Raw genomic sequence first — 25,375 nt, 5'->3', positions numbered from 1 at the left:
TACAACTCATTTTAAATCAGTTTAATGCAATTTAAGTTGAAATGACTTAAACATGATTGTACTTTATACATGATTGTGTCAAATGTTTGAAAACAAAATAGGTCTTTTTTCAGTGCAGTATCAGTTAAAGTGTACACGTCAACAACTTACACATCACCATTATCTCAAATGATTAGCATTAGTGTATGGCGGGGGGTTTTATCACTGATTTCATATTGTCATAAGATTCCATATCTTATCTTGTGTGGTTGTCAGAGCTTTAACCACCATGGGGGGATAGGGATGGATTATGGACCAAACCAGAACCTCAGAGGCCTGTCTGGGCCTCAAAAACTCATGCTGTGCCGTTCGAGACTTCCAAAGATGTTTAGTTACATACTTGGGTATCATATTGCTTCTTTCACCTCAGATAAACTCAAAAGGTTAATGATAACGATCACTGGTAATCTGCCAGTATCTTTATCAGCACCCTGATAAATCTGGTATACAGGTCCAAAATACTACGAGTAAGTAGCTCATTAACAGGATACATAAAATGTTATAATAGATTATTATGTTCTCATTTAAGACAATTGTATTCTGGAGACATTTTACAGTAATAATAATAATAGGTTGTTTTAGAAAATGCTTTGTTTTAACAGATTTTTCTCGGGTGGCACAATTTGGGGAGTCTGGCCAAACAGTAATTAATCAGAGGAACATTTAGGGTTAGAGAGCGAGGAAATAATAATCATATAAAATATGCTAAACAGCCAAAATTTAAAAAGAAGGAGTCAATAACTGAGGGTAGTTTCATAATAAGAGATCTCATAGAGGCTGATTGGTTTGTTTCAAAGAACTCCGCCTAACTTTGCACTTTTATTGCGTCAAGTTGACTCAGGCTCTTGACTACAGCGATTAGATTGAGACTCCCACATACTGCACGCGGGTCAGCGAGGGACAACAGAGATCAATAACAGGTCAGTTTCTATGTCACCTGTCTGAGACAATAGGAAAATTAGTCTGACAAGAGTTTTGTGGGATGGAAAATAAAAAAAAAATTCATCGGTGCGTTCAGTAGTAGATCTATCAAAGAGCGAGCGCGAGCCTACGCTTACGTTTTGTTTCCAGTTGGCTAAAAGTTTCTTCACGCGCACTTAAACAAAAATAAATGTATTAATGACTAGGCTACAGTACGAAAGTAAGTCTATAGTAAGATTAAAATCTTGTTAAGACGGTTTGTCAAGTCTATAGTTTCAGTCTCATCTAGCTGTCAGATTCCAATCCACACGGAATCAATGGCGCAACAATACAATTTCTCAGGAAGTGGGTGAAAGTTTACGCCTTTTCCTCTATTCAACGCTCTTGATTTGTCATTACGAAGGTCATCATTACGATGACTGGATCTTAACGCCCACTTCTTTAAAATGTAGCAAAGATATGTTAACTTGCCAATGGAGTATGATTTTTCCGTTGGATAAGGGTCACAAAATTGATTTATATATCCTATTATTCGTTTTCGATCATCTAAACTAAAGGGATGTTGAGAGGACTCGGTTTTGAAGTCCTTCATTTCTCATTACAATAACTTACAAAAGATAATTATGTGAAAGTTCTCTTCTTAGGTTTAAAGAAAGACTTTATATAAATATAAATTGTTATGTTATAAATATCCTAAAATATAAATATATAGCCTACACATATTATGATATAAATGTATATGATTATACACATTTATATTATATTATATTATATTATATTATATTATATTATATTATATTATATTATATTATATTATATTATATTATTTTACATTATAAATTGTTCTTCATCTTCTCTCTGGTCTCTTATCTGATATGATAAACCAAGTCCATCTATAATGGATCACGTAATTTACACAGAAGTAGGCTATTTGCTCACTCCTCATTTAACGTGACTCACCTAAGTAGGACATGATCAGTCTTGGTCCTGGAACAACATTAGAACCAGCCAATCAGATTGTAGGGTTAGGATTAGATTTATAATTTTTATGTAGTTTATAAATCTGTCATCATTTGCTTATCTGATTTTTTTCTGACCAGGCTGTGAGTTTTAATGGTGCCAGTGGCTTTGTGTTTCTGAGATGGATCTCTACTATCCATGATTATCAGTGAAGTAAATGTTTTTTTGTGTGTTTTTTTTATTCAACATTTCCCACAGAATGGCAGATAATGGAAAGTCAGCAGAGAAGGACACAGAGGCATCACAGGCTACTCAGGAACAAGTGAGTCACGCGTTTCATGACCCTCACATACAGTTACACAACAGAAGTTTTCCAATCACACGTTCACGAAATACACGTTCATTCATATAAACCACATTTCTAAGTCGGTCATGAAACCATTCTTATATAAATTTTATTCAATGCATCAGTGAATAAATGTTTTTTATGAACAATTTGTTCTGTTATGTTTCATGAATGAGGCCCATTGTGCATCAAAAGTAGATAGCAACAACGTTTTTTTTTTTTCATTTCATTGTTTCAGAGTGTGGTTTCCCGAATGAGTAACCTGCCGCTGGTGAGTTCAGCATGTGGTGCGGTGTATAATGCTTACAGCACTACTAAAGACAGCGTGCCTCTCCTGAAAGGAGTAATGGAGGTGGCAGAGAGCGGGGTGCGAACACTAGGTGCCGCTGCTTCAACTGGTTCCAAACCCATACTAGACCGGCTGGAACCTCAGAGTGAGTTTCTTAAACCTAGATGCAGTTAGTAAAGTTACCGTAGTTTGTACACTGACGGTCAAAAGTTTGGAATAATTATGATTATTTATTTTTTTTAATGTTTTTGAAAGAAGTCTCTTATGTTCATCAATGCTGCATTTATTTGATGAAAAATACAGTAAAAACAGTAATAATGTGAAATATTATTACAATTTAAAATATCTGTTTTCTATTTGAATATATTTTAAAATGTAATTTATTCCTGTGATGCAAAGCTGAATTTTCAGCATCATTACTCTTATTATTACATTATTAGTCTTCAGTGTCACATGATCCTCAAAAATCATTCTAATATGCTAATTTGGTGCTCAATACACATTTCAATGTTGAAAACGTTGCTGCTGCTTAATATTTTGTTATATCTTTTTTAAAAAACTGTAATTAATACTTTTATTCAAAAAGGATGCATTAAATTGATTTAAATGACAGTAAAGACATTCATAATGTTGTAAAAGTTTTCACTTTCTATTTATCAAAGAATCCTGAAAAAAATGTATCACAGTTTCCACAAAAATATTAAGCAGCAAAAATAGTTTTTAACACTGATAATAAAAAGAACCATTATTAATAATTTAATTTCACAATTTTACTGTTTTTACTGTATTTTATCAAATAAATTCAGTCTTAGTGAGCAGAAGAGACTTCTTTCAAAAACAATATCTTAATTTTTTATTTATTTATTATTATATCTTAATTATTGCAAACTTCTGTGTGCCAATGTATTACTTTTTTTCCCTGCTGGTTGAAATAACAGCAGTTGTTTTTTGTGTTCTTTCTCTTTTGCAGTTGCAGTGGTAAATGAATATGCCATGAAAGGCCTGGACAAGGTTGAAGAAAACCTTCCAATTTTACAACAACCAGCAGACAAGGTAAAGCCTAGAATGACTTATTCTACATTTGAATCGCTATATGAATCAACATTGTAAATATCTCCATGGCACTTAATATTCAACATTATTATTGATCTGAATGTACTGACGCTGTTGTATGAGAATCATTTATTTAATTTTTTTGCAGTACTGCTTTATAGATGAAATGTTGATGAATAGATGAACTAATTCAATAATTGATGATCTTTACAATGGATATGAATCAACACTGAACTGACTTCAGCTGAACAACAGCTGAAATGCATAATTTTTCCTGTTTATTACTGTAAAGCTGCTTTGAAACAATCTGTATTATATAAAGCAGTATATAAATAAAGGTGACTTGACTTGACTTGCAGCTGGTCTCCGACACAGTGGGCATGATGTACCAGTCGGTAACAGGAGCAAAGGATGCTGTGGTGGGGGCCGTGCTGGGAGGTGTGGAAAAGACACGTATGGCTGTGACCGGAGGGATAAACACTGTCATGGGGAGCCGTATGGGCCAGATGGTCAGTAATGGTGTAGATAAGGCCCTTACTCACTCTGAAGACTGGGTGGATCAGAACCTTCCACTTAGTGAAAAGGAGCTCGGTAAGTGAAGTTGCACTTCAGACACAGTCATTTAATTATTATTAAGAAATTACTTTGAAAATGAGGGAAAACAAGATTAAAGTTAAAGGTAAAAATGTTCTGTTAGCCTTCTGTTTGAATATGCAGTACATTATCACAAAGAAAGGGCAAAGAGCATATTCTTGGAGGAAAGACTTTTTTGTTTCAGTTCTGGCAAGAGCTAATGAGCAATAGGGAATGCAGCTTTAAGAAAACATTTCACTTTCAAGTCCTGCTATTGCATTATTACCTAGAAATTAAAGTTTTTAATACAATACAAATATGTATGATTTTCTTTCATATACTTTATTTTTATGTTTCTATTTATATTTACTAAAATATATACAGTATATACTACTGTTTAAAAGTAAAAAATACTTTTATTCAGCAAGCATGCATTACATTGATCAAAAGTGGCAGTAAAGACTTTTACATTGCAAAAAAAATCTAAAACTTTCAACTAATTGAAGAAATATGGTTTCCACAAAAAAAATATTAAGCAGCGACATTGATAATAATGACAATGTGATAATAATAAGACATGTTTCTTGAGCAGTAAATTAGCATATAAGAATGATTTCTGAAAGATCATGTGACACTGAAGACTGGCTGCTGAAAACTCAGCTTTGCCATCACAGAAATAAATGACATAAAAAGGAAATCCATTACATTTAAATACATCGAAATAGAATTTGGTTATTTTAATAATATTTCACTGCATTACTCTTTTTTGCTCTGTGTTTGATCAAATAAATGCAGCCTTGGTGAGCCTAAAAGACATAAACAAATCTTACTGGCCCAAAACTTTGACTATATTTGTATGAATGTAAGATGTTGACATCAGTGTTGTGTGTTCTGCCTCCAGCTGCACTGGCTGAACCAAGGCCAGGTGAGGAGGAAGGATTCATGGTAACTAGTAGCCCCAGCTACTTCGTCCGCCTGGGTAAGCTGTCTGCCAAAGTTCGGGAGAGGGCGCTTGAGCAGTCCCTGCTTAGGGCCCGCAAGGCCAGAGACACTACCCATGCCACTGTGACTCAAATGACCGGCACTTTGGACCTGCTGGAAAGTACCCGGGCTACTTTGGCCAGTGCCAGCCAGCAGCTAGGAGGCGCTCCAGAGCAGTTACTTCAGAGATGGAAAGAATGGAAGGAAGGGCAGCCCAAAGAACTGCAGGAAAAATTGACAGAAGGGACTGAAGTGGATGCAGCAAAAGGCAAGGGAGAGGTACAGATGCACTTTGTATTTGTTATTTTTGGATGCCGAACACAAAATATGAATATCAATATATCTTACTCAAGACAATCAGACACATATTCAGTGTGCATATGTGGATATCTCCCCATAGGAGCTGGAGTGGAGAGCCCTGTCCATGGTACGGGGTTTGAGTGATCAGCTAAAGGTAGCATGTTCAGGTGTTGTGTCCAGCGTACAGGGTCTCCCAGGCACTGTGCAGGAACAACTTCTGAATGCTCGACATACAGCCGAAGAACTCCAGGCATCTCTGAGCAGCACCAGGACACTCACACCCATTCTCTTACTGCAGACGCGTCAGCAGATAGGCCAGGTATACAGTCAGTTTGAGTCGAGTGAATGCAATTTTGTATATCAATTGTCGTGCTCTATTCTGTTTTAATCTATTATAAAATGTATGTAGAATTTAGACAGTGTTCATCAATCTTCATCTTTTAACAGGTACGACAATCTTTGGATGGAGTCGTGGAGTACCTACTCAATAACACTCCTCTCAATTGGCTGGTTGGGCCTTTTGCACCTCAGATAACAGAGAAAGGCGATTGAAAATGCCCCATAATCTAATGAAATAGGTTAATATATGCTGCAAATTGTTGAATGTTGTAACCATTTCCATTTCAGAATTTTAACTAGTGTTAACTAGAGTCATTAGACTCATACTACATTTTCAAAATGACAGTATAATGAACATAAAATTGCAAAATATAATTTTAGCAATGTCAGTATTTTAAACCAAGCATTAAAACCACTGCCGTATGGAAGCTAATGCAGGTGGTACACTGCCGTATAGCATTCAAACCTGTCGTACTTATCAAATACTCAATACATCGTACTTTCTAAATAGGAGCAAGCCATATAGTCCCTGGTTTTGTAATTCATGATGTTTATGTCATAACTTCTGCAAAAGAGATCTGTTGATTGTTGTCTGTTGAAAATCAATCGATCAATGAAATAAAATACTTTTGTGAAAGAAATTATTTCTATTTCTTCCATTGCTTTCTGAGCACAAATGAAGGATTCTATGGAGAGGTAATATATAATATGTAAGCATTTCAGCATATTTAGGGTCATGTTTATGCAATATCACAGATGCAAGTGCTATTACTTGCCTCTGGTGCCATCTCAAAGAGGCACAAAATCACCTTCACAGACCTTCACCTGGACTGTTCCCTGCTGGTGGAATGAACCCGAGTTGCTGAGTCCATAGCCATTTTCATGAAATGGCTGAAGACGCATCTTTTCGGCAACACTTGATCCATTAATACTAACACTTTCTTTGCTTTTCTCTTCTACTCTGTATAAAAAAATGGATACTGCATTAGACTAAACTGGGAAGGGTCACAGCACTTACATATTGTTGTCTTTGTCACTTTGGATAAAAGCATCTGCATGTAAATAAATCAGAATGTTAAACCTACTTTATCCAATGTTATGATTTCTGTTCTGAAAATGTATGCAAATCAGTGAGTAATTAATTAGATAATGACTCATTTTCACATTTGAAAATAACAATCTAGATAACATGTCTCATTGTACTGCTTTTAATCAACTGAAAGTATGGAGATATAAGTTAAATTTGTTACCCTATTCACCTGTGGGTGTTGGCTTAAACAAGGACTGGAACCAGCAAAAATAGAATAATGCATACTGTTAATATAATATACTGTATATTGAATTAACACGTGGTTGCAATGAATGAAAGAAGCTGAAGTAGGAAGCTTTGACACCGAAATTGAAAATGAAAGCATACACGTAAATTGAACGTGACCATTTTGCCCTCCCTATTCCCAAAGATATCTGTAATTTTTTCATCCAAAACTATTCAAACAAACGTTGTCTCAAAACAAGCATTTAAATACATTAATACACTGCTTGGAAGCATTTGTTGGTGTGTGGACCATAGGTGTGGACTAGGGGGAAGTGTGACGATGAGGTTTCGATGATGGCCAAATTGTTGCGTTTCGGGTGACGTCACACCCGTTGTTTCAGATGACGTTGAGAGAAGCAGGCCGCACGCGCATAGCAGGAACCTACTCTGTGAGATTTCTGGGGATCAAGGTCGTCGATTTCTCCTCGGTCACACGGAAATACGGGTAAATATTCGAGCTAACGGAGGTTTTAAGCCACCGCAAGTGTTCGTGGGACGGTCTCGAGGTCCCAGCTGTCCGATTTCTGTGCGTGCCATCACGTCGGCTAGCCATTAGCAGAGCTAGCGCGTTAGCCTGGCTAGTTGAATATCACAAACAAATCGACTTTCATCTATTCAGCAATTTCAACACGGTCATCTGTACGTAATGTTAAATAATTTGAAGGATTGTATTTGCTTTCGATGTCACTTTGACGTTGACAACACCTCGGTTTGTTGTTTGTCGCCATACTAGGGTCAAAGACGAAATGTTTTTCTAATTGCGGAGACGCTCTCAGCTGATTTTTACTGGACAAGCTCCAAAATAAGCTAATTTACTCCCGTTTATTTGGTAATCTGTCATCCATATTGTTACGGTAAACTTCTATTTTTCCATATTAAACACTTACTGCTGTATTTTATATGTATTGAAGCGCAACTGTTGCCAGATTGTTAATCGTCGTTTGATCTGCAGGCTGTTAAGGTTTCTGTAACCTGGATCATTCGTTTGCTTGTTTGAGAAACAAAAAGCGAACAAAGAAACTATTGTTTTCATGCAGCATATTGTCAGCATCTAGCAGGGTCACAAACAAATAAATCTAAGGGGGTTAATTTGGGTTTTCACTCTAATGGGAGTCCAGCAGCATTGAACAGTTTTACAAGTTTAATTTAAAAACTTTGTCTGTCTATTTTATCTTCCTATCTAGTTTATGTACATCGTTTGTTTAATATATGGTGGCACTGTACAAATCAAGAGTAAATTAACAAAATATGAATATAGATATGTTTTCTTCAAAACCTTTCAGCAAAGTCAAGGGTAGAGCACAAGGATGATGTCCAATTCGATGCATTTAGTTTAGTTTATTTGTCTGATATGTGTTGTGATAGCAGTTATGCATTTTTAGTTCTAAATGTATTAAATAAATGTATTTTATCACTTTATTTTAAAGTGTCCATGTTATACCTTACATTTACTCTATATTGCTAAAAAAAAAGGTAAACCAAACCCTAACACTTAGTACATGTTAATTAATATTACTCAATATGTATTTGTGTAATTACACTGTAACCAAGACACCTTCAAAAGTGTAACCAAGTAAGAAATTAAAAAAATAAAAATTCTGTCATTGATTACTTGGCCTCGTCATTACAAACCTATATGCTATTTTTTCCCTCATGGAACACAAAAATAGTTTTTAAAGAATATTTACCATACAACAACAGTTCATATGCTGTCGAGCCCCAAAAAGAACAAAAAAGCCCCATGAAAGTCCAATATATGGCTAGTACTATATTCTATATACTATATACAAAGTTAAGTGGCTTGAAAAATAGCATTCTAGTTACATTATTTTTATGATGCTTTTTTGGAACTTGTTAGCCAATGGATACACGGATCTGTGTTTATTTTTTTTGTGTGTTTCATAAAAATGTCATACATGTCAGGAATGACATCATGGAAAGTAAAATATTGACAATTTTTTTTATTTTTAGATACTATTTCCTTTAATGTAAGGTCTTTTAGCCACTAATGCTAAATTATGCTGATGAAATGCTAATTATTCAACCCCATCTTTAGGATCGCCATCTCCCGTCCCCCTCACCCCCCTTCTCAAACAGCATGGCTCAGGAGACAAATCAGACGCAGGTGCCAATGCTTTGCACTATGGGATGCGGTTTCTATGGTAACCCTCGCACCAATGGAATGTGCTCTGTCTGCTACAAGGAACATCTGCAGAGACAACAAGGTGGGGGGCGAAACAGTCCCCCAGGTGAGAAAGGTAAATCAGTCTTTCAGTGTCAAATGCACCTATTGCATTCAGAACCTAATTTGTTAACTTAGTTTTGAAGTTAAGAAGAGTTCATGTTTAGCTCCTTGTCTGTCTCTTCCAGCGGCCACATCTCCTGTAGGTTCCCCAGGTGCGTCTGCAGTAACAGTGGAGTCCACCCCTGTACCCCCTACGGAAGCTGTTACCCCGCCTGAAGAACGCACGTCTAGGTAATAAGGTCTTAATAAATCTGAGGCCGTTCATGCTTGAATTGGTTCAAACTGCAAGTTCAAAAACGGTCTGTAGCTCAGTGGTAATCTCTTAATGAGCACAAGCTGCTTATGATGGTATAGGAAGGAATTATAACAAATAACTCCTGTATTTGGTTGGATTGTGTTTATGCAGTAGTTCGACCAGCCCAGTGACCCAGCAGATGACTGCTATGAGCATCTCCCAGGACACGGCAACCAATGATTCAGACAGAGCAGAAGTGGAAGAGGAAGAGGAGGAGGGATCGTCTAAAAGCACAGGTCTGCTGTGTTTTCACGACTGTGTTTAATTTAGGAAATACACTTTCATTTTAGAAACATATTCTTTGGTTATTTGAACCGTTCTGCTGCTTACATAAAAAGCATTTTTTGATTTCATATTATTATTATTATTATTATTATTATATATTTTAAATAATGTTATATTGTAAGCAGACAATTTTAGTTAATTTTAGTCCAAAAAAAGACAATCAACACATATTTTGATCATTAACAGTTTTTGTTTCAAAAATCTGTTTTTTTTATTTATTTATTAATTCTGATAGATTTAACCTTGATCATATTTAGTCAATTATGAAAGACCAGAGTAATCTAGAAAGAAGAAATAAACCTTGAAAAACTTGAACAACCATATCCAAACTAAACCCCTGCTTTCAATTCTCTTTATGGAAGACATGAATACTGATGAATCATTAAATCATTGATTTGAGTATCATGTAGCCTCAGAAGACAGGAAGTTTATGTGTTTTAGAAATTATCTATCAAAGGCTGGCCATGTGTTTAACAGGGCCAGTAGGGGAGGCTGCACAGACTTCATCAGATGGAGATCAGACCCCTGACAAGAACAAAAAGAAGAATCGATGCTTCACTTGTAGGAAAAAAGTTGGCCTCACGGGTAAGAGCCAAGGGAAGCGCTTTTTGTTCTTGAATGAGGGCTGGGCTGCGCTTATCTTTGAGCAGACTTCAAAACTTTACAAAATATAGCTTTAATGCAAAGCTGTTCTTTTTTGTTGTTGTTGATTACTGCAAAGCTGCTCATTTTCCTTTTTTGTTGAAAGAATCAGCAGATAGTCTCCTAGTTTTATTATTCTAGCAGTCTAATTCTCATTACCTAAGTTCATATATATAAACATTTGCATCCAACATGCTGGTTTGGTTCATAGTATATTTTAATATGTTTAATATATTAATACACTAATGTTATAAGTTTGGGGTCAGCAAGATTTAAAAAAAAACAAATGAATACTCTTATTCAGCAAGGATGCATTAAAGTGACAGTAAAGATTTTAAATTTTTACTAAAGATTTCTATTTCAAATAAAATGCTGCTCTTTGAACTTTGTATTCATTAATGAATCCTGAAAAAATGGATCAGTTTACACAAAAATATACTGTTTTCAGCATTGATAATAATAATAAATGTTTCTTGAGCACCAAATCAGCATATTTCAATGATTTCTGAAGGATCATGGAAGGAAACTGAAGACTGGAGTGTTGGAAAATTAAGCTTTGGCATCACTGATATATGTAAATTACATTTTAAAACTATAAAAATATAAGTTGAATTGTAATATTTCACTATATATAGTTTATCTGTCCTAGTTTGAATCTGTATTCAGACAGCATACTGCAGGTTAGTGCTGCATTTCACATGGTGCTGCTGGTATCCTGCCCTTTCTTGAGAGAAATCACTGCTAAACTTTTTCACCCAGCAGGATCACATGACCGACTGAATCCACTCGCTTTTGTGTCTGTCTATAGGCTTTGACTGTCGCTGCGGTAACCTGTTTTGCGCTATCCACCGTTATTCTGACAAACATGACTGTCCCTACGACTACCGAGGAGCCGCTGCCGCCCGCATCCGCAAGGAGAACCCCATTGTGGTAGCTGAGAAGATTCAGAAATTATGAGGACTGATGGCTAAACGAGCAAAAAATGTTTGACCTGCAAGTTTTGGAACCATGGCGCTGAATAACACCATTCTAAAATGGGTTCATTTCTTCATTGTAGGATAAGGTGGGTGGGGTTGTAGGGTACAGCCTCTGCTTGGCCACTCCCTAAACTATCATCTCCCTGTCTCTCCCGGAAGGACGGTGTAGAGGTGTGTGTGTGAATGCGTGACATGTTGAGAAATATGTGCGTGTGTTTGTTTCTTTTATTATTTTATTTTCTAGAGAGCCAGGGAGAAGAGGGATTGGTTGTCAGGTGGGCATCCATGTGAACTGGGGGGAGGGTGGACTCTTTAGTTTTTACCCTGGCATTGATTTTTGTTAGGATATTAACATTATTTTTTATAGGAGCCCTGAGATGTGGGTTCAGGAATCATTGGAAGAGGTGGGTGGGGGCGTCATTGAGAGGGAATTTCTGTGATATTGCAAAACATTGCTGAAGAAGAATATAGATTTTAATGACTACTCCCACATTTACCCATGTAAAATTCTTTTTCTGTGTTATTCTTTTTTCTTTATTCTGGTTAATTATCCCAACATGTCAAATCCCAGCCTGTGCATTTAAAAAAATATTTCTCTTTTATATATTGACTTATCATGCTAATGTTGGGTGCATGAATAGTTATTGGATTGGGTTTGAAGGGGGGAGGGTGGGGTATAGCAAGAGCCTTGACATAAGCGAGTGACTGAGTTTTATTTTCTTTCCTTTTCTGTTTTAATGAGTGTATGGCATCAGAAGATCTATATTAATATATTGTACGTAGCTTGAATTGTGTGATTGCATTCTATTTATTTTGTATTATCATTTGGTTGGTTGATACTGGAGGATTGGAAGCATGTGTCCAAAAACAACAACAACCTAAAACCCATTTGTAGGAAACTCTTAACAATATTTAAACATTTTGCTCCATTTACATATGCATTTTCATGAAATATAGGTCCTGATGGGGTAGAATCACACTAGATTGGGCTGAAAAAACTCAAAGCACAAGAACGTTCAGTTTCTTCGCACAAACACAAAAAAAGTGCAGTTAGCGTAGGATCCTTGGTGCTGTACGGAACCTAGCAGGCCTGTTGTTGCTAATGCACGCCAGCGATTAACTATTATGACCTTTTACCTCGGAGTCACAGAGCTTTGAGAGCAAGGTATTTGTTAACCACCAGCAGACCATTGAATGATGCTAATGGAACCGGCTAGTAATATGTTTATTAGGTGACGCCTTTCCAGTTCCAAGACATGTATTTACAATTAATACCGCTGTGCTTATGATATCAGTGGAAAATATACACACTTCTCCTAACAGATAAACGTTGCATGCTCACACAGATATTAGGCCAAATGCAGTGTTTGCTAAAGCCACATTTTACATTGCTACAAGAATGTAAAACAAAACAGTGTCCCGTTGCACAGGCGAATGGAGCCTGCTATCCAAACGAACGGGTTTCTTCTATTATCTAATGTAAATATTATATGGCTACCATTCTAAATAGAATGTTTAAGGTTTTAGAATGAAGGTTCAGAAGGGAAAAAACATCCGTTTCGTGTGTATGTAGTGTTTATTAACTATCCATAGGTAAGGAGAAAGATGCAATGCGGTGTTCTCTGTCATCCTTTGAGTGAATCTTGTATCTTTGTGCTGGTTGTGTGATTTTAATTACTACTTTGTTGTTGTAAAAGGGCTGAAACAACCATTTTGTATTTATCCTTAATGTTGTCCAGCTATCTTCCCCTGTGATGTCTATGGATGTGCACATTTTTCCATGATTCATATACAACCCCTTGATTTTAAGACTTGTTGAAAGCAACTTGGTGGATGTAACCGATTTGAAGTCCTGGTAATGACCTTGCTGCTTTATTAAGGAAATAACCTGAGCTTTAATTAGCACCGTCTGCGATTGCAGCATTATCCTCAGTGGGGCTGCCAGCTCAAGAGGGCTTTTGTGCAAGGCAGGTGTCGGTGGCTCAGAGTATTCACGCCATGCTTGGCTGAGCCGGCATCCTGACAGCCTTTTAATGAGGGTTGGGATCTCACTCTTTCTGTCTGCACCATTTGCTTGAGGATAATCCTACCTTTCTAGGGTTTAAGTGTAGGCATACAGAAAGGCGGTGAATGGAAATTCTGGACTCCTAATTTCTAGTGAGATTGTTGTAGTGTGTGTGGTGGGCACAAAACTGTGAATGTAGTCAACTGCTTGACTATGAAGCTCCAGTGGGTTGAAAGCCAGTTGGTCACCTCTAATGTTGCCTTCAGTGTCTTATCAGATCATTGGCACTATATGCCAGTGCATTATCCCTTCTATGCTAGCAATGATTAACTGTCCTCATTGCATGTTATTGAGCAAAATAGTGAAGTGACGCAATTAAAGAAGAATGCTTTGATTTTTGGTGAAAGTGTTGAGACTTAATTTTCTCCCTGTAGTTCATCAGAACATTCGGATGGGTGACGCGAGTTTCAGCTCAGGCGTTTCGGAAGCACATTAACCAACATTCATGGGTTAATTTAGCAGCGTGCCCAGTCCCCCAGAGACACCACCAGATACCTTTGTTTTCTTTTGAAATTTAGGATTGTATGATGTGTATGAGTAAGTATAAAACCAATAAAATCACAAAGTTTATTTTAAAATTACACAGTGTTTTGTGTGTTTTGTTGTGCAAATACTTTTCCAGGACATCTAAAGCAGCGGTTCTCAACCAGATGGGGCTCGGCAAACTTCCAAAGGTCCTCAATAAGTCTTAAAAGTATTTTATTAACAATTAAAATGCTTAAACTAAAAGGTAATGGTGTACAAAACAGGTTTTAGAGGTAGGACAACCTTTGATTGTTGTCTTGGATAAAGGGGGACTTAGAGTCAAAAAAGGTTAATAACCACTGATCTACACTGTTAAAATCAAAGGTTCCAAAAGGGATGTTTTTGTAGATGCAATAGACCTTATTCACAGCAGCGCCATCTCTGGTTTTTAATGAGAGTGAAAGCGAGGCTGTGAGGTATAGACGTACATCCCTGCAGTGGGTTGTACTGTTATTTAATGTGTTTTTGGATTGTTCTGCTGACGAAACACTGCAAAAATATATTTCCAAGAGATTTCAGTTGACAAAAAATTAGCTGTGGAAAATTGTAAGTGATCTAGGAGCTTTATACAGCTTTTTACAGCGGATGCCATTTAAAACACGGTAAGTCTATCCCTCACAGCCTTGCTTTCATACCTGTCATGGCGCTGCTCTGAATAAGGTCTATAGAAGAGCTATTTTAGGTTCCCTTTGGGACCCTTTCTTTTCTTAGAGAGAGAGAGAGAGAGAAAAGAAAAAAAAGATTTTCAATAATCTGAAGACCCTTTTCTCACTATAAAGAACCTTCTGTCCAATGGAAATGTTTCATGGGTGTTAAAGGTTCTTCATGGAACCATCAATGCCATGAAGAAACATTTATTTTCAAGACATCTGTTTTGCTGAAAATATACTTGAAGTGAATCTAACTGTTGTACCTTTGCACAAACAGCCCACATGACTCATACTCATGGGAAACTTGGAAATAGTTGACTCCAGGAAGTGCTGTAGGTAATTACTGATCACCCACACAACTTTAGCTGAACATCTCTTAGCCCTCTGACATTTCTTCAAGCAGAATGTCCTTTCATGCTGTGATATTAATTGAGTAAACAGTGAAGATGTCCTGTGTCTGCATATGAATTACCCTGTAGTATTATTATTATTATTCACAGCTGGCTACTGTCAGTGTGCACTTGTGTGTTTTTTAAGTCTCCAGGTTTAAAAGGGTTAACATTTGTCTGTTAGATTTAATGTTACCACATAAATCCATTGTATTAATTTGGTTGAGACAAATTATAGACTGCTATGGATACCCTATACATAGCCTACTTTAAACTTATATTTTATTTTGTCAAGACAGTAGTGTCTTTTTTTAACATATGTATCATGTTTTTCTTAAAGGAATAGTTCACTTTAAAATGAAAATTCTGTCATCATATACTCACCCTCATGTTGTTTCAAACCTGTATGAATTTCTTCTGCTGAACCGAAAGGAAGATGTTTAGAAGAATGTCAGTTACCAGACAGTTTCTGGGTCCCATTGACTTCCATAGTATATTTTTTTCCTACTATGGAAGTCAATGGGACCCAGAAACTGCCTGGTTACTGACATTCTTCTAAATATCTTCCTTTCGGTTCAGCAGAAGAAATTCATACAGGTTTGAAACAACATGAGGGTGAGTATATGATGACAGAATTTTCATTTTAAAGTGAACTATTCCTTTAAGTTTAATATATTTTAGTCTATAACACTAAATTTGTGGTCGTTATCTTAAGAATAATCAGTGTATTGTGTGACTTGGAATTAAATGGTTTAGTATAGAATACAAATAGGCTATACAACTTTATTTAAATGGAAGAATTTTCATCAGCTGTCTCTTGCAGATTTTACAAAGCTACGACAGCAGGTCTGACAGAAGTTCCTTGGAAACTCCTCCCGCTATGTCATGTGACATGTCAGCGTAATTTCCGGATGCGATACAGTAAAGAGCAAAGACAGGAGGCACACCGTCCACTCTTCATGTGTTCCACAGTAAAGTAGCGTCGAGTCACGTGCTACTCAGCGGACCTTCTGATTGGTTACATGCCTTCTGACAGTTTGCTTTTATTTTATTATTTTAAAATAGCGCAAAGGACTGTAATTTCTTTTTGAGGCAAAGATATGTTTGCCCATATGCGTATTAAAAAGTTATCAGACAATCTGGTGTTGATATTGATGCTGAAAGAAAGTTAGGGAAAATGTTAATTCAATTGATAAACTGATTATATATATATATATATATTACTGCCCATACAAGCTACAAAGGTTCTGTATTATGTTTTTATGATTGTAAAAGTGTACACAAATTCTGGAAAGATTGCACGTGTTAATGTGAATATGATTGTTTTTGTAAATACAAAAAAATAATAATTCTGATTGGTTAATTATTTCTATATTCACGAATATAGAATCTATGTAAATACAAATATAGCCTATTCCATTTTACGGCTCGCTTTTGTAGCAAGCACGATCTCTTAATTAAATGAATCAAGAATGAGAACATTTTTTATTTAATACATTTGTTTTATTTTGTCTTTTTAAAGTTTTAAATAAATAAACAATATTTTTAAACAATTATGTTTTAAACAATATTTAAAGTTTTAAATAAAGTATATTAAGTTAATATACAATATCATGTTTGAAAATACCAGTTATTAATAATTGTATCCTTCAACCCAAAAGGTTTTTAATCAATGTTTACTTAGGCTACTATTTCCCACCACTAGCGCCTCTCACTTCAAGCAGTATCACTGCGAGACGCAATGAAGAGTGGGAAGGCTAACTAACATCTTTGACTGGAGTGGAAAAAACACAGCTCTATTAGCATATACCAGCAGATTATTATTACATGTCAGGACGGTAACGTTAGCCGGGAATCAACTCGGAACGACAAACCAGAAATTGAGTTTCATTCCTGGAGGGCTCTGCTTTTTATTTGCGGATGAGACATGTCCTCGGCGGCGTCCAGGCCTTTATTTATTATCTGAGAGGAGTCGTAGCTGACTGGCTAGCTGGCTAACTCCTCCCTGCCCCCTCACTACGAGCTAGCTACTTAGCGACAGAGGTGTGAAAATATAAAGAAATCCGGCTTTGGCAGGCTGTGGACAAGAGAACGATACGTATGTGGAATATATATATATTTTCATGTGTTTGTTAGCAATGTAGTGTTCGTTTGCAGCTGAAATGAGGTGTAAATGTTGTGTTAGCGATAAGCGGGTTTGTTGGGGCTGATGTGACCACTGGTGGATATTTTATATTAAACCGGCAATATCAGACAATATGTATAATTTATATTTGTAGTCTATACAGTATCCGATAGCAGACAGACTATCAGTTTTAAGCTGGCAAGAACATTATAGCTGGGAGATAGGTTTACTGGATGCCTGAGTTAATTCTACCTGGGTATTACTTATTAACTATTTGTTTACTGTTGGTGCTTTTTGCCCGTTTAAGTCGTCGTAGAGAATTGAGCACAAGAAATGTATAAAAGAGAAGCTCCGTCATAGTTTTGTTTTTGCAAAGGTGCCTGAATGTATTATAATGTTTAAAATAAATAATCACTCCGTAAATTGGATGTTAAATTAGTTATTTGTGTCGCAAAAAATAAATTTCAAACAAAGAAATCAGCAGCTCTTCTGAGAAATATCAATACATTGATGTACAGTCACATGAGATCATGTCAGTCTTCTAGAAAATGCAGTTTAATTGTACTGGGAGGGGGTCCTGCCCCATGGGTGCCGCCATGTTGAGATCACATGACCAATGGTGGCATATAATAATAATAATGTATTATGCTTTCAGTCAGTGCTCAAGGTAGAAAGCATAATCATAGAAGTACATCCAAACAAAACTAGCAATATAACACCAAACACAATTAACATAAAACAGAGCCCAGTTAAAACTGAATAAAGTATAAAAATCCATAAAATGTTTTGTGTTGAATATGTATTGACCATGATCTCCTGTCTTCTCTGTTGCAGTTGACAATGAATGGCCTTTCTGTGAGTGAGCTGTGCTGCCTGTTCTGTTGCCCCCCCTGCCCCAGCCGCATCGCTGCCAAGCTTGCCTTCCTGCCCCCTGAACCTACCTATGCCCTCCTGCCTGATCTGGAGGCCGGGCCGGTACCGGCTGGACCAACGGGGACGTCAAGCTTGCGCTCCCGGGGAGGAGGTGGCGGCAGTGGTGGGAGTTCGATAGGGGGTGTGAATACCACTGGAGAGGGGCGCTGGAAGCTCCACCTCACAGAGCGGGCAGAATTCCAGTACTCCCAACGGGAGTTGGATGCCACGGAAGTGTTCCTGACTCGTTCTAGTCGGGGAAACAGAGTGGGCTGCATGTATATCCGCTGTGCCCCCTCTGCCAGGTAGGACTGGACACATTTTTGGATTAGTAATAGGGGCTTTCGCACCAGGTAGTTATAGGAGCTAGCCACCAGGGTGGTTCCCGAGAACTAAATATTCCCCTAGGGCCATTTTCCTGGTTGCATTCGCACTGCCAGTAGGAACTCTGAAGTTACGTAAGCCACGCTTGTTTTTGTGACTTTTATTTTGACAGTGCTGAAAACGGTAGAGCCTGAGCACACAGCGCTCCCATTCTCCGTCTTCATTAGTTTACAATCTGTTTAACAGTCATGTCTGTACATTATTGGATGGAACTGTTATACAAAGAAAGTAAACCGTATATGTGTTAGCGTTTGCCATGTGGTTGATGCCCAGTGTTGCTAGCTGAGCAGAATCATGTTACGCTTGGTCCCTTAAAGTCGCGTTGGATTTTCTCCTTAGCGTAAAGGTTGAGAGGTCCATCTATCACCGTTTTCCTTGTTCGTAGAGTTAGTTTGTGGAGTAAATATATAGGCTATAAACTGTGCACACGACTTTTTAAAAAATGTCGGGGGCTGGTGTTTTGCGTGCGTTCGGCTAATCAGCGCACAATTATGTCACTGGTTGTTCCCATTGTGCTGGGTTAGACCCCACTCTGAAGTAGGAGCTAATTTAGTTCCCATTAAAATCGCTCCCAGTTCCTGTGGTGCGAACACGCCAAAAAGCGGGTACTTCTACAAGTAGTTCTAGAAATGAAAAGGTTCCTCCGGTGCGAAAGCCACTAATGTTTGGAGGGGCCTTATTTGTAGTTTTCACAATAATATATGTTGAACTCAAAGTGTCACGTTTCCTCTGATGGACCCCCCTTTTCCTCCCAAGGGTCATTTACATTCCTTCATTCTTTTTTCATCTTTCCTTTGTCCCATTTCCTGCTTCCCTCTCCGAGTTTGTCTGCTATCTTTACCCAGAAGCCACTCCTTCCTGGACGCATTCTTTCTTTATCAAACGCCACTTTATTCCCACTGTTGTTACTTGTTCCTTTGTTCCTTTATTTCCTCTTTAAGAGTGATTTCCATTGGATGAGTACAGAGGTTTTTGTTGTGCTCGATATTGTGGACGTCTTTTCACAATAGATGTCTTCTCTTCTCTACACAAAGTACGTGTTATTTCGTTTTGAAAGTCTGGATTTGATATCAGTTTTGTTATTATTAACTAAAGCAATTAAAAATAGTTCTTTAATTGAAATAAAGCTGAAATTAAAATATGACAGTGACATGACGTTAAGGCCAAGAATGGTAGAATAACTGAAATAAATTTAAGTACTGAAATTACTAAAACAAACTTAAATTAAATCTAAATAGAAATGTTAATAATGATAATAAATGACTAAAATTAAAATGAAAACTGACAATATAAAAGATCATTCAAAATATTAATAAATACTTTAATGGTATATAATTCAAATTCAAATGACACTGTTTGATATACAGCCAACAGCCGGTTTTTTTTGCCACCCGGATTATTTGAAAATAATTCTACACACAAACACACCCATGTTAGTCATGAAACCATTCCCTGCAGCGTATCGGGCTCATAGCTCACTGCAGATGTGTCTACATGCACAGTGATTCAGCGAATGAAATGATAGGTTACAAAGTCTCTTTGTGGATCCGTCTTGACTTAGATGTTGAGTCAGACCCTGAAATAGTGTAATGAGCATATTAGAGAGTGACTTTGTACTACAAGTCCCATCACCCTATTTCTCTATCTCCCTCTTCAGGTTCACTGTCCTGTTCTCCCATGGTAATGCTGTGGATCTAGGCCAGATGAGCAGCTTCTATATCGGCCTAGGCACTCGAATCAACTGTAACATATTCTCCTATGATTACTCCGGCTACGGGGTCAGCACGGGGAAGCCCTCGGAAAAGAATTTGTATGCAGACATAGATGCAGCGTGGCAGGCTCTACGCTCAAGGTGAGACAATCAATACCAGGGCACAACCAAAACAACAGCATGTGCATAGTAGGGCTCAAGTTTTACAGTGCTGCATCTGAATGTGTAAATCATTTTAAACGTTTGAAAGAAATTAATTATTTTATTTAGCAAGGACCTATTAAATTGATCAAAGGTGGCATTAAATACACTTATAATCTTACAAGAAATGGCTGTTTCTAATTTCTATTCATCAAAGAATCCTGAAAAAATGCATCGTTTCAACAAAAATATTAAATGGCACAACTGTTTTCAACATTGATAATAATAAGAAATGTTTCTTAAGCACCAAATCAGCATATTAGAATGATTTCTGAAGGATCATGTGACATTGAAGACTGGAGTAATGTTGAAATGCTGAAAATTCAGCTGAAAATTCAGCTTTGCATTACAAGAATAAACAGTTATTTTAAAGTGTAATAATATTTCACAATATTACAGTTTTTAATGTGTCTTGATCAAATAAATGTAGCTTTGGTGAGCATAAGAGACTTTCAATTTAAAAAATCCTACCAATCCCAAACTTGTGACGGTAGTGCATATTCATTTCTATCCTAGATTTTTGCTTTAATATTCTGTTAATATTCTTAACAGTTAATATTAATATTATTAAGTTAATATTCTGTTCTGGTATAGCATATTTTGTCATAAAAAGTGGTGATTGTTGTGCTTATGCACATTTTTAGCCTTCTTTTGAGGAATCGATGAGAGACAAAATGCATTTAAAATAATACAAAGGCAAATTGAAAGCACATCTTTCTATTGTCTTGTCCTCGCTGGCTAGACACAAACATTTGATTCGTGAATGACTCTTATGACTTATAATAAATCAGTCAAAGGACTCCTATATTAGTCTTTATCTCATCATGGCTCACTCAATTGGTTGGAGCTTGACTTTCTAAACCATAAGCTATTACTTTCGCCATGAAACGAGAACTGATACTGTGTTCATTGGTGGATTGTAATATTTAAATTGGTGTAGTTATTTACTGGTTCCTCATATGATGAGGAATGATGTTAAAGATACACTTTAACAAGTCTTTTTAATGGTAGTGTTACTAAAAACATGAATTAACTTAAAATAGTATTATTTTTGGTTGAGCATTTTTCTTTAATAGTCTATAGAAAGGTTTATACCTTTCTTAAAAGTGCTAAAAGAATCCTTAAAGAAATCCGTAAGAAAGCATTCAAATGAACTAAATGAACAGAGAACAATATTCTTTAATTCAGGAATGAGAATTTTCTCAAAGGCTGATGAAAATTCACACTCCACTCAATTTTTTTGCAAGCAGTCTGCAAATCGTACTGCTCTTGGTGTGAATAGGCTGTAAATTACATTGACATGAGGCAGTTATTTGTTTGGTGTATGACATTTAATTAGCTTTTGATTCCTCTCCTTCAAACAGATATGGCATCAGCCCAGAGAATATTATCCTGTATGGACAGAGCATTGGCACAGTGCCCACGGTGGACCTGGCATCACGATACGAGTGTGCGGCTGTGATACTTCACTCTCCTCTCACCTCTGGCATGAGGGTGGCCTTCCCCGACACTAAGAAGACTTACTGCTTTGACGCATTTCCCAAGTGAGTGCCAAAAATCATTAGGTTCTGACTTGTCCTTGATTATTTGTGTCTTATTCCCATTTCCACTAGAGGTCTGACAGGCCTCATCATTGTTAATGAGCTGATGATTTGCCTGGTCATGGCCAGCACAGATTGCCGCTATTTATGAGCTATTCCCTGGGTTTTGGTTTTGGCGAAAGCAAACAGAGCTGTGCTGTGATGTGGATTGCTGACTGAGACTATACTGAGCTTCTTGTTTTGACACAAAATGGGAATCAGTCTTTTTATTCTTTAAGTTTGATTACAATAATTTTCATTGCATTTTGGCTGTGACAGCAGTGTGGTGGAGGTCAGAGGGAGTTTGGTTGCACTCGGTGGGTGGTGTCATTCAGTGCCAGTGTAGTAGAACACATGGTCACATACAGCTGCAGTCAAAACCACCACTGTTCTCGCACAAGTGCTGTGTAGTTGGCTGGCAGCTGTTTAGTTTACTGACACACACACGTATACACCACATGCACCACACTTGAAAATATAACTTGCCAAGATACATTTCCAAAATGTTTATTATTGTTGTATTATTGTTGGTTTTAATTATAAATATTTGCGTACTACTGTTCAAAAGTTGATAAGATTTTGTTTTGTTTTTGAAGTCTGTATGCTCACCAAGACTTTATTTGATAAAACCAAGATTTATTTGATAAAAAATACAGTGAAAACAGAAATATTGTGAAATATTATTACAATTTAAAATATTTTTTTTCTATTACAATATATTTTAAAATGTAATGCATTCCTGTGATGCCAAAGCTGAATTTTCGGCAGCCATTACTCCAGAAATCATTCTTATATGCTGATTTGATGCTCAAGAAACATTTTATCAATGCTTTATTGATCAAAGGGATAGTTCACCCAAAAGTGAAATTTCTGTCATCATTTATTCAAAAATATTCATTTCCTTCAGAAAAAGAAGAAAAAAAATCTTACTGACCCCAAACATTTTGAACTGTAGTATATATTATTATTAAACATTACGTATTCAGTTATATTCAATTATATATTAAAATATCAATTTGTGTGACATCAAATTTAAAAGCATAAATAAAACTACTAAAATAGTTCAGACTGTTGCTTTCCAGGAGTGGGCTGTTATCATACTACTGAAAAATGAGTTGAAGTTGAATTTAATTCATGGCATTTCATTGATCATATACATCAAGTGTGAAATGAGCTATTAATGGTTATTTTAATTTACTTTCTGTGTGTGGATTTATTATGTATTTCTTCTAACACCCTGTGTCCCTCTGTGTGTCCCTGCTTCAGCATTGAGAAAGTGTCTAAAATCACATCTCCAGTGTTGATCATCCATGGGACGGAGGATGAGGTGATCGATTTTTCCCACGGGCTGGCCCTGTACGAGCGCTGCCCCAAAGCTGTGGAGCCGCTGTGGGTGGAGGGAGCCGGACACAATGACATCGAACTGTACACCCAGTACCTGGAACGCCTGCGTCGTTTCATCGGGCAGGAATTGGCCGCACAACACGCCTAAGCTCTCCCTCTTCTCCTCCTTGTCATCCCACCATCTCCCAGTCCGAGCGAGAGTGAGATGGATGCATCAGTAACTTATTGAAGGCTGCCATTTTGTATGGACAACCTTACTGTCAGAGCAGCTTGACAGATGTTCCACTGCTCAGATTTGTTTTCTTAAGTGTTTTCGTTTTTTCTCCCTCCATTTGTCATCTCCTTGTACACGTGTCTATGTATATGTGTGCATGGGGACCCTGGGGGGTGGAAGTGGAATTTCTCTGGGGCAAGAATGGATGGATGAATTCTTCTGCCGGATTCAGTCCAAGGAAATAAGCCAGACAGAGTCCTGTACCTCCAACCAGACTGTCTTTCTCCATATCTGAGCATTCATCTGTCAGTTGAGTGGTTTGCTTCTCCGACCTGCTCCCATGATGCCTCAGCCTGAGAGATTTTCACTTCCCACTTCTCATCAGGCAACCTAAAATAGCTCAATCTCAGCGCCTGGCAAACTTCCTAGCCTTCCTGACCCTGCAGGATGGAATAAACCGGTTGTTTGGTAGAGGATTTCAGGGTTGAGTTTTGAAGCATCCTACACAGGTGCAATGATGCCCACCTCTGCATCTTCATTCTTTCATCTAATCATTTGGCCTTTTCTGGATGGCTCTTGTGGCCAGGTGTGTGGGTCCATTCTCTTTCATATACCCTGCGGGATGCTCACCTCTATGCACCGACGTTCCCTTTTATTGAGTTTTTGCCTTTATGTAAAAGATGAGCTTGGGATAAGATGACACCTGATGATGTACACCGCTCCAGGCAGTGAAAGATCGAATCCTGGGATGTTGGCTTTTGTTCCCAGCATTATCAATCTATTTTATTTCTCTTTGGTGTCTCTGTCCTTTCTTCTCAGCATGTGAGGGTGTCCATAGCACCCTGAGGTGAAAGAAACTGGGAGGGCTGCTCGCTGATCATCATATTTCAATGAAACCACCGCACTTGGAATGACATGATACGGGGCATATTCGTGTCCAGATCCATACATCATGCATCTGAACTGTTGGCCAGTAGAAAGATCAAGGTTTTATTCTCTCGTCGGGACTTTCCTAAAGCCAGATCTTCGGCATAGCATTTCCACATTCATTCTCAGCTAGTTTAACCTTTAAAATGGATTTATGGGCCATTAAATGGTCTAATTGTGTAGGAACAAATCATGCACACAACACAGTCAAGAGATAAAAACAGAAATCATGTCTGAACCCCGTGGCAATGGCACACAACTCGCAACCAGTTTTTCCCGTTTTTAGCCTGACGTCAAGAATGTTTCTTTCATGGAAATATTATTCCTCTCCCTCATTCAAGTCTGAGGTGAAGCTATAATCATGCATGTTTACTCGGTGTCTCTTGATTTATCATTTTGTTTTTAAGCAAATCATTTCAAAGCATAACACATAATTTAAATACTCCTCTTTGTGAATATAAAGGATTTTCTTTTTCTTCCCACTTCAAATTGCTAGTTAGTGGCACATGGTTTAATCTATCTAAGTAATGTTCTGACAGCTGGGGGCAGGTTTAAAGATTACAACTAGCAATAAAGGCACAACAATGAGGTCATCTACAACCTATTTTTGTGATGTCATCTCTAGTCATGCTGCTCCTCTTCAAAGGGAGTTCGTCTGATATGATGTGGACGCAACTATCAGGTTATCTGATGTTTAGAAAGATTGTAAAAGCTCTGAAAAACAACTGTGAATTATCAAGGGAACTTGCTGCTACAGATCTCGACTGAATGGTCTCAATGAAATTAAA

General features: G+C 37.3%; 3 protein-coding genes across 3 annotated transcripts; all 3 read left to right on the top strand.

The window, feature by feature from the left end:
* The first annotated feature begins 842 nt into the window (after positions 1 to 842).
* Positions 843 to 6,884, top strand: plin3 (perilipin 3). The gene is made up of 8 exons (XM_079898036.1): positions 843 to 959; positions 2,179 to 2,242; positions 2,505 to 2,700; positions 3,526 to 3,608; positions 3,968 to 4,199; positions 5,083 to 5,441; positions 5,563 to 5,781; positions 5,910 to 6,884. Exons 2-8 carry the CDS (start codon positions 2,180 to 2,182, stop codon positions 6,012 to 6,014), a joined length of 1,257 nt encoding a protein of 418 aa, XP_079754162.1. The 5' UTR covers positions 843 to 959; position 2,179; the 3' UTR covers positions 6,015 to 6,884.
* Positions 6,885 to 7,419: 535 nt separating this feature from the next.
* On the top strand, positions 7,420 to 14,206 carry LOC307174295 (AN1-type zinc finger protein 5). The gene is made up of 6 exons (XM_079898037.1): positions 7,420 to 7,561; positions 9,173 to 9,374; positions 9,487 to 9,592; positions 9,768 to 9,892; positions 10,419 to 10,526; positions 11,392 to 14,206. The coding sequence occupies exons 2-6, from the start codon at positions 9,215 to 9,217 to the stop codon at positions 11,538 to 11,540; spliced, it is 648 nt and encodes a 215-aa protein (XP_079754163.1). The 5' UTR covers positions 7,420 to 7,561; positions 9,173 to 9,214; the 3' UTR covers positions 11,541 to 14,206.
* A 2,755-nt stretch (positions 14,207 to 16,961) lies between these two features.
* Positions 16,962 to 25,375, top strand: abhd17ab (abhydrolase domain containing 17A, depalmitoylase b). Its single transcript, XM_079897938.1, has 5 exons — positions 16,962 to 17,287; positions 18,149 to 18,531; positions 20,268 to 20,462; positions 21,887 to 22,066; positions 23,369 to 25,375. The coding sequence occupies exons 2-5, from the start codon at positions 18,155 to 18,157 to the stop codon at positions 23,592 to 23,594; spliced, it is 978 nt and encodes a 325-aa protein (XP_079754064.1). The 5' UTR covers positions 16,962 to 17,287; positions 18,149 to 18,154; the 3' UTR covers positions 23,595 to 25,375.

The sequence above is a fragment of the Squalius cephalus genome (assembly GCF_949319135.1).
Source record: "Squalius cephalus genome assembly, chromosome: 16".
Lineage (NCBI taxonomy): Eukaryota > Metazoa > Chordata > Actinopteri > Cypriniformes > Leuciscidae > Squalius > Squalius cephalus.
The sequence above is the reverse complement of the archived record's forward strand: the minus strand, read 5'-3'. Positions and strand labels throughout refer to the sequence as shown.